Here is a 9,395-nt window from a genome sequence, read left to right as displayed (position 1 = left end):
CCCCCCCCCCTCCCCAGGGGTTAAAAACAAAAAAGTGTGTGGGGTTCCCACAAAGCAAAGTCTTTCCGAATAGCATTCAGGAGCTTCCGAATACCGTTCTGAAAGACTTTCTTTGTTATATGAATGACAGCTTAGAATGTCAACAAATGGGCGGAACAAGCCCATTTGCCCATTTGTTTACATTTGGGCCAGAGCTGTCATTTTGCGGCGAGTCTTCGTTTGGGTCGGCGTGCAGCGTTTTTTTTTTTCAATTTCTGCGATTTGGCAGGCATTGTTCATCATGATTGACGCTGGATTACATGGATGCAAAAAAGTCAGCGCATGCCACTTGATGGCTTAAATAATGGTAAATATTACTGATTCATAAGTTATATATACTTTTAGAAATCTAAGGTAAAGCTATGCACCTTAGCTTTATGGATTGACCAATCCTGATATCTGAGGGGGCATCCGATCATGCAGTATTAGCAAGTATGTAACAAGATACCCATCCCCAGTGATAATTAATTGTGTGCCACTACTGAGAGTTTATAAGAGACCCAATAGGACAGATCCACGGACACACTATAAAGGATCTGCATTACTAATGAAGCTTCCCAGTCTCCTTCCTCTTGGATTTTAAACTTTTAGAGCTACACTACATACGTGTGCCTACATTACATATAATCTTGTAAAACACAACACTCCACTCTAATTACAATCACCTATATAAATGGCTAAGCCCATTCACTTTTGGCAGAGGATCTTTCCAATTTTAATAAATAACAGATGGACGTGCCATCATGTTTGCTGTCGTAAAGCTTGAGAACATTTAACATGCATACCAAAGTGTTCAATAGAAGCACTTTCCTATAAATAAAGTAAAAACACTTTATGCATATGTAATCCAACCTTCAAGATCTGGTAGGAGTTCATTCTCAGAGACAGTAATGATAAATGATATGATATTACTCTCCAGGCTCCTCCAAGCCTTAAAGGCAAGTGATGTGTACTTCTGAAATCCAAGCCTGTCAATGAATGACTAGTCAGCAAATGGAGAGCTATTTCTCTAAAAGTAGAGAGAGCACAATTCTATAGATGTGCTAAATACAGACAGACCTGCCGGCTGGAGACCACGAATCCTTGAAACCTAACTAGTGTAGAACAAATCACTATCTATCATGTGTATAAGGTAACACTGCCTGGAATGCCGAATGCCTTGGGTGGTGATCAGTCTTAACATGTGCAAGAAACGCAGCTGACAACTAATGTTAGTTCATCAAGCACGGTACTAGCTGTAATTATTCTCCAAGCTTATTGTTAAACTACTAACACTTTACATTTTTTCACTTTTCTAAAAGAAGAGCAGGATTAGACTGTTTGCAAATCATCTCAAAAGTGTATGTATAGAAAAGGGTTATTTATTTTGTGTGTGTGTGTACTATTGGTAAATTTCACTTAACTTCCCAGAGACACAACAGGAAGTTAGAGATCTCACAAAGTGTGGGTAATTCCACATTTAGCTGGTTGACCTTACCAACTCTAACATTTTGGATTTACCCTCAATATCTTGCTTGGTGACAGGGGCCACCAGTACAAACAGAGGAATTAATCTACCCAAAGTGGATAGAGACAGCTATGTAAACTTGACGGGAGTTCTAACCCTGCCCTACGCTATTCAAAACTAAAGGTTTAGCCTGATAGCAGGTCAACAGCTCGAACACATTGTCACTTTTCCAGCAGTTATGTGGACACATTGGGGGAAATTTATCAAAACTGGAGCAGACAAAATCTGGAGTAGTTGACTATGGCAACCAATCAGATTATTTCTTCAGTTAAGATTTGAAAATGAAAGCAAGGAGCGGATTGGTTGGCATACACAGCTGCTTCAGATTCTGCCTGCTCCAGTTTTGATAAGTTCCCATCAGTGTGTCCAGTAAGTACAAAATTATACTATTCTGTTCACACTTTTTGTAATCAATGTATGTGGCTTAAATGTGATTAGCTGGGGGGGAAAAAAAGGATAAAGCATACCCTAAGAGCCCAGTACTTTCGCGTGACACGTTCATTCAAGTGCATTGCATTAAGTCACCCCATTATTTTTAAAGCACTAAAACATCCCAAAAAAGTTGGATGTGCCGCAACCCATGCCTTAAACCCATGCACATTGGCATGGTGCATTGGGGAGCTATTAAAAATAAATGGCATGGCCGTTGTTCAACACGTGTCTTGTATTGCCGCATATTGGTAACGTGTGGCAACCTTAAAAGTATTAGTTCTCCTAAGGAGTATATTCAGAAATGCCAACAGTGAATCTTTGTGTAAATTAATTTTATTAGTAGTCACCTTGAACTACTTTTAGGAATCAATGGCAAACTGTAAAGTCCCCTGCAAGCCTCCTTAGAATATATTTTTGCAGAGCAACATCCAACATTAATGTTATCAAGGAAGTGTTCTGACAACAATTGTGGCAATGTCAGCAATACAGGCTTTAACTCCTTCATGGCCAGAGGTCATTGAAGCCTAAGTATCCAGATCAAATTTAGCAGCATTACTATGCATCAGTTAACTAAATCACCTACAGCTTTCAAGTGGGGCACTTTTTAATAAATATCCTATTTATGTTTTATTAGAACCTGAAAAAAGAGGCTGTAAGGGCTCTTACACACAGCTGCCTGTGGTCGTACAACCGTAAATTCCAGCGTATTTTCACTGTCATGGAGCCACAGGTGTTACGTACAGCCTCCACAGAAGTCAATGGCTGTACACGGCTGTGTGCAGGTATACACAGACTGTACTCGGGATCGTGCGGTTTATGCAACTCTGGTGTATGCCAGTGTAAAGCCATTGACTTCTATGGGAGGCTGAACACAACACCTGTGGCTCCCTAGTGGGGGAAATATGGCAGAATTTATGTTGTGTGGCCCACAGGCAGCTATGTGCAAGAGCCTTAATACTTACGTTCTTACACCATGCCTCTTTCTTTGTCCATAACAGTTAACAGAAAGTGCGGCAGAGTGACAGCTGTAGCAGGGAAAGGTTTGCATGTAAACAAACCTCAAGTGATCAGAACTAGCTGTCTGGAGATGCGGTTTATGCAACTCTGTTTGTCCGGTCAGGACCTATACTGACCTATAGATCAGGACCAATACTGACTGCTTCCCTATGGTCAGTTCTGGTGCTGTCAGTGCCAGTGCCGTTTCGTCTGGAATGTTAATTACTGTTCTCACAGTGTGGAAAATTGTGCCTGGGAATATTAATAAACAGATTGTTAACCTCAAGGTAACACGCTATCTCAGCCTAAACTTATCAACTGTTCAGGCCTCCATATCCCTCATATTATTAAAAAAAGACACTCCGCTCTCCATCTCAGATCCAATTGTTTTTGCCAAATATCAATCTTTTTTCCACAAACACTTTGATACTTTAGTATCATAGACACCACAGTAGCAAATGTGTGCTGTATTAAAAGTATCTAGTTGTAGCAACTGGGAGAAACAGAAAGTTAAAACTGCGGCAATGTAGATTTTACTCACACACTGCTGTCAGCAGAAAATTCTCTTAGTGCTGGTGAAAATGATCAGGGGATTTAAAAAAGAGTGTGGTTAAACCACAAAAGAAAAGCGTCTCAGGGTTACAGGAATAGTGTCATTATTTGCACCAAATTCATGTTCAAGGGTGCACAGCATTCATGAATGTGGCACAATCCTATGAAACTGGCACTAACTTGCAAAACAAACTTTGGGAAAGCTACATGCACACTAATAAAATACAAAGATGTGTACCATCTCTGTCCAATGTGGTGCCTATGTGTCCGAGACAGATTTCAGTTGGATGTTCAGTTTCAAGGGATGTCGTACCTGAGGTATTTATTGCATACTGCGACAGACATATACAGTACAATATGAATGTGCAACAGTTCTTGATTTTACTTTGCATCACTTTTCTTATTACTGAACTGTCGGGAGATTATTTATTGAATATATTGCAAGCACTGCGCCAGAATGAAATATGGCGCAAATAAGAACTACTTTCATTTGGAGCAGGAATCAGTAGAGGTCTGGAAAATTGCGCAGCATGGTTTAGAATTTGGCGCAAGCATGTCTTAGGCTGCATTAGCGCCAGAATTCAGACACAATACGATACTGAATTCCCCTGGATGTCTCTTACTCCTAAGGAATACAGTGTTCTCTGGTCCGCTGTTACTGAACATTTGCTGCTAGATAATGAACCGGATTCACCACTCTCTCACTACTGGCTTGCAGAATGGAATCCAAGATCTGTGCATCCACACACTGGCAGTGCAGCCACAATCCCAGTGGAATAGCAACTCTCAGGCTCCCTCTTTGGTCATGGACTGAAAGTCTTTCAGGTGGCTACACCGACAGTGTGTCCCTAAGAAATATGAGCAGTTAAACAAACCTGAAAAAATAACATCAAATATTTTTGGTGGTTTTGTCATTTAAAAAAGTCATATTTAACAGTGCCAAATTAACCAAACAATGGGTTGAGTCCTTGTTATAGAGGCACTGAATATAAATAATTATGAGCTGCCAATAACTAATCAGGGGTAACCAAATATCGGGCCCTCTTTAACAAGTCAACTATTTTCTATCATAGCATTATACAGTAATTCTTCTGTTGAGCATGATTAGGTTTGAAACAAGGTTACTCCTGCTGGGGCTTTATGCATTTTCTGGCTGTTATAGTGACATCTGAGCCAGTCTTAAGATTAAGACCCCACAGGACAACAATAAATATCCAGCAATATTTATTAATAAAGAGCCTAACCCTAAAAAACCATTGCGTGATGGGTCAATGATGTAATTATATTGGTTCTTTAAAACTGTATGACACAATAGAGACATTCTCTGCACTCATGATTCCCAGATAGTTACATCAGTTGTTTAAAGCTTACAAGTTCATCCTTAAATGGCAGTCCCCAAGCAAATATCAGTACATACAGTATAGTCATAGCCCATATGTTTCTCTGTTCACATAAGATACTTTTTATAGAAGTATGAAATAACAGAATGCTTAGGTATGTAAGTTTTAAACAAGTTATCCAATTCTGTGCTGCAACACATAATTACCCATTACATTTAGGCTACACTTTAATTAAAGAAAGCATAAACTTTGCTTTTTTCTATTTGAAAGTCTATTTTTTTAACACTTAACTGTACACATTACGCTGCAAAGCGCAAATTACATGTTGCATCCAACATTAATGTTCCAAAAATTGTATTTTTTATTTTATATTTATCGGGTCACTGTAGGTCTCATTTTTGTTGTGGTCAGGGATTAGCTACAGGTTCAGGTCAAACTTGAGAACACATGTCTATGCAACTAATGACAATAGCAGTTCACAATGACTTCTGATCACATTCAGACTGGTTGGTCTTTCCCAGAAATGGCATCTTGCTAAGCTGAAAACTTTTGCCAGAAATTGGACAACAGAAGCTGGATTCACACCAGCAACTGCGCTACAACTGTTTACCTTTTTTGTTAGAACTTCATTGAAATGTCACAAGTGATATTTCATTAAGTTCTATGGGCACAGGGCGGTGCAATGTGGTTGCACTGAGTGACAGCCCACTGCGCTGAAAAAAACTACTGGATGCAGTACTTTTTTTCAGCAAACACCTGCTGTAGTGTTAACTGTGCTCATCTGTGACAAGGCAAATTGCCTGGTCTGGGAATGGAGATCTGCTGGAAAAAATGGCTGGTGCATTTGGTGTAAATCCAGCCTTAATCTAGTTACCTTATAATTGTTAGAAACAAGTAGAAATACAATTGGAAACACAAGACACACTGTCTTGGTTTCACATTGCAATATAAAAAAGGATGTATCTGTAAAAAATAAATCAAAACAACCAGACTTGCTGCATTTTTCTTAACCACTTGAAGACCAGGTGTTTAGACCCCCTTCCCGGCCAGGCTATTTTTCAGTATTTAGCGCTGCAGTACTTTGACTGACGTTTATTCCGTCATTCAACGCTGTACTGAAATGAATTTTATACCATTTTTTGGGGACAGATAGAGTTTCCTTTGGTGGTATTTAATCACCACTGCAGGTTTTATTTTTTGTTATAGTAAGGAAAAATTATTGAAAATTGTGAAAAAAAAAAAGTTTTTTTCATTATGTTAGGAAACAATGATTTATTACCCATATTTTTGGTAAAATATAAAAGACACGTCGGGTAAATAGACACCAAACATGTCACGCTTTAAAATTGCGCGCACCCGCAAAAAACTACCATACCCAAAATTGACCATAGGCGACACTTGAAAAGCTTTTACCGCTCATCAGTTTAGTGTTATCAGTGATTGATGGCCCTAGAATTATTGCTCTCATTCTGATGTTCATGACGATATGTAACATGTGTGGCGTAATGGGCGCAATCGTCGTTTCCGCACGTATGCGCACCCGACGCATGTTTGCATGCGTGTATGTATGGGGCGGGACTTGAATTTTTTTTTTCTTTTTTATGTGTAACTTTAAATTTTTTTGGGGGGGAAACTTTTAATTTTGTTTCCTATTTTTTTTTCACTTAACTTTATTGCTATCACATAGGGGGCTACGAAACCCTGATGTGATAGCAAAAGATGTGACAGGTCCTCTTTATGGAGACATCAGGGGTACTCCAATACCCCTAATGTCACCTAGTACCCCCCTGAAGATTCCCAGGCTCACATCGGGCACAGCGGAGCCCGGGACCAGCGGGAGGGGGGAGCCGTGGAGGGGGGCGCACATACCGGGACCTCAAACAAGCGATCCGCCGGCTCTATAGCCGGCAAATCGCTTGTATGTTAACAGGCATCGCTGCGTTTTTACATTTTAGGACTTTCCAGATCCTGCTCGTCGTGTGGCATGCGCAAGGGGCATGGCTGAGCTGTAGTCTAAAGACGCCCGCTCAGATCTAGAGAGCTTTTTACAACGGCCGGCCGGGAAGTGGTTAAACATGTTTTCTTGGTCATCCGACTAGCTAATCGGATGACCAATGAAACGTCTTCAAGAAAAACACAGCAAGTCCAGTTGCTTTGATTTATTTTTTACAGATATACCATGACCTGGATGAATGAGAACCTTCACAGATATAAGAAAGGATGCATTACACTTACCTTGCTAACTTCTTTCAAGGCACTTTTGCAGATTTCATATCTTGAACAATCTTTTGGTGTTTTCTGACAGATTGTCTATGTTAAACATAATGTCTAGTTAGAACTGGACATTAAAAGAACTTAAAGTCAAAGATTACATTTATATTGAACGTTTGCTATCAGGCTTCCATTAAACATATACACTATAATAAAGTTACCATAATATATCGGAGTTGTAATTCAAGAATTTATACACTTCAGCTTACCAGAAAAGAACGTCCAACTGGCTAACATTTTTTTTTATCAGAGGCTTGTGCTATTTAGGTAAGCCCCACCCCTACATGCAGTCCTACATGGGAGGTAATGTTCTGATTCACCTTTGCTGATAGCTCACACTGGAGCGTACAGGCAGTGCCTGGGAGTTCAAATGCTTGTGGTTAGTTAAGAGACATTAAGTGAAAGAAGAATTAACAGGAGCTGGAACAAATGCCTTCAGCATCTGCAAACAATACCCAGTTCTAGCTTCTAAAACACAAGAATCTCAGTAGCATATAAGTGCAAAAGTTGTTATTTAGATGGTTGAATATATTTGAAGACCAAAACAGACTACATTACACATTGCATGCAAATGGCGAAATCTAATAACTGTTCAAAGTATCTGAAATTATAATGAGCCAAAAGGGACCGGTCATTACAATATAAAAAAAAATATTCTGCCCCATTTAGGTTTCTAAATATTCAATATTAGCGCATATACTAATATACATACACAAAAGCAAAAAAAAGCATACATATGCTGCTAAAACCTTTTTTTATTGTGCTTTTGCTTTTATTCATCTTGGGATGAATAAACAGTTTTAGTGGATTAGGATTTTGTTTGCCGTCTACTTTTTGTACTATTAAATGGCTCCCTGTTTCCAAGCTTCAGTACCCTACATCTGAGATCAAGGTCAGTAACTGTATGAAGAGCAACGTGGGCATGTTTGAAATAAGGGTGATGGGGTGTATTGGGAAATCTGGTTTTGTAACAAGCTACCAAAATTATCAAGAACATGAGGACAATGTTATTTTGGAATAATAAAGATTCCATACAACCCGTTTAGTAAATTAGTGAGATCTAATAGCCCCACCATCTGCAGTAAGCAACAGGAAATATTCTTAGTCATTCAGTAGAATAAAAATGCCATAAACAGTCAGACAAGGAATGCTTACATCCATAAGAAGTGGAAGTCGAGTGACTCTCTGCATGGGGAGGATGAGGAAAGAAATCATTGGCAAATTCCTACATTCTTCCTGGGACTCAATTCTAGTCAGAGCATCCTTAAAAGATGCATTTGTAGATCTATGATAAAGACAATTAAAATATATTTGCGTATTACTGATTGAAATTTTGTGTGAAAGACATGAGAAGATAAAAGTAATGACACATCTAAAACAAATAACTATAAAATGAGTGTTTCCCCATAACGTACAGCTTCCTGGCACAGTAAATATTTTAAAGTTAATTATTGATATATAACTACAGCTGGACAACCTCTAGAACTATCCATTGTGCCCACCAAGAAATGTTTCATGTTGGCAAGAACAAACATTGAACTTAAGCTGACTTATCTTTTGTTTTATACGATGCCCATTGGCATCGCAATGATAATTTGCAAAGAACAGAGCTAATCAGATTTTAATTTAAAGCAGATGAACTCTGATTAATTTCTACAAATGACTGCACATTGCACTTTGCTTTACAGAGATTAATCTGTCAATAAAAACACAATGTAAAATGTATACAAGTCACAAAGAGTATGCAAACCGTGAACATGTAAACCAAACGAACTTGCGCTAATGGAAATAGTAATAGTGTAAAAATGTAAGAACTAGATTAAAATTAATAAAATGACCCCGGAACTAAAATTGCATAATTTTTCTAAAACCGAAAGGAAAGGAAAGCGGCTAAATGCCCTCAGAATAATGATGCAACAAAATGTACAGCGCTAAATGCCCTTCAGGAAATTCGATAACGGTAAGGATCAGATTGATATCACCTCCGTGTCAGGCAATCATAAAAAGCATTTGTATAAATATATGTATAAAATAATTGTGTTACCAAAGTGTGTCAACAAGTGTCGTAAGTACGTGTCACAAATGCACCTTAATCCAAGGAAAATAAATAAAGGTATCCAGAAAGCATGTGTCATATATGTACATTATAAATAAAAATACCACATTATGAAACAGTCTGTGTTGTTTTCATTCGAACTATAAACTGAAAGTTATTAGAAACATGAACTTAAAGTTTTTAAGCTCTCAAATCTTCAAGA

General features: G+C 38.5%; 1 protein-coding gene across 1 annotated transcript in view; it reads right to left on the bottom strand.

Moving 5' to 3' along the window:
- LOC108801297 (rho guanine nucleotide exchange factor 26-like) overlaps positions 1–9,395 on the bottom strand; it is a gene marked incomplete at its 5' end in the record, with an annotated part of 121,517 nt that overhangs the window by 47,272 nt on the left and 64,850 nt on the right. Inside the window, 2 exons of the mRNA XM_018573232.1 lie at positions 7,102–7,176; positions 8,293–8,422. Coding sequence (XP_018428734.1) covers positions 7,102–7,176; positions 8,293–8,422 — 205 coding nt within the window. The remainder of the gene's footprint in view (positions 1–7,101; positions 7,177–8,292; positions 8,423–9,395) is intronic.

The sequence above is a fragment of the Nanorana parkeri genome, unplaced genomic scaffold (genome assembly GCF_000935625.1).
Source record: "Nanorana parkeri isolate BGI_ZX_2015 unplaced genomic scaffold, ASM93562v1 scaffold2284, whole genome shotgun sequence".
Classification (NCBI taxonomy): domain Eukaryota; kingdom Metazoa; phylum Chordata; class Amphibia; order Anura; family Dicroglossidae; genus Nanorana; species Nanorana parkeri.
This window is presented reverse-complemented; position numbering and strand designations above follow the sequence as displayed.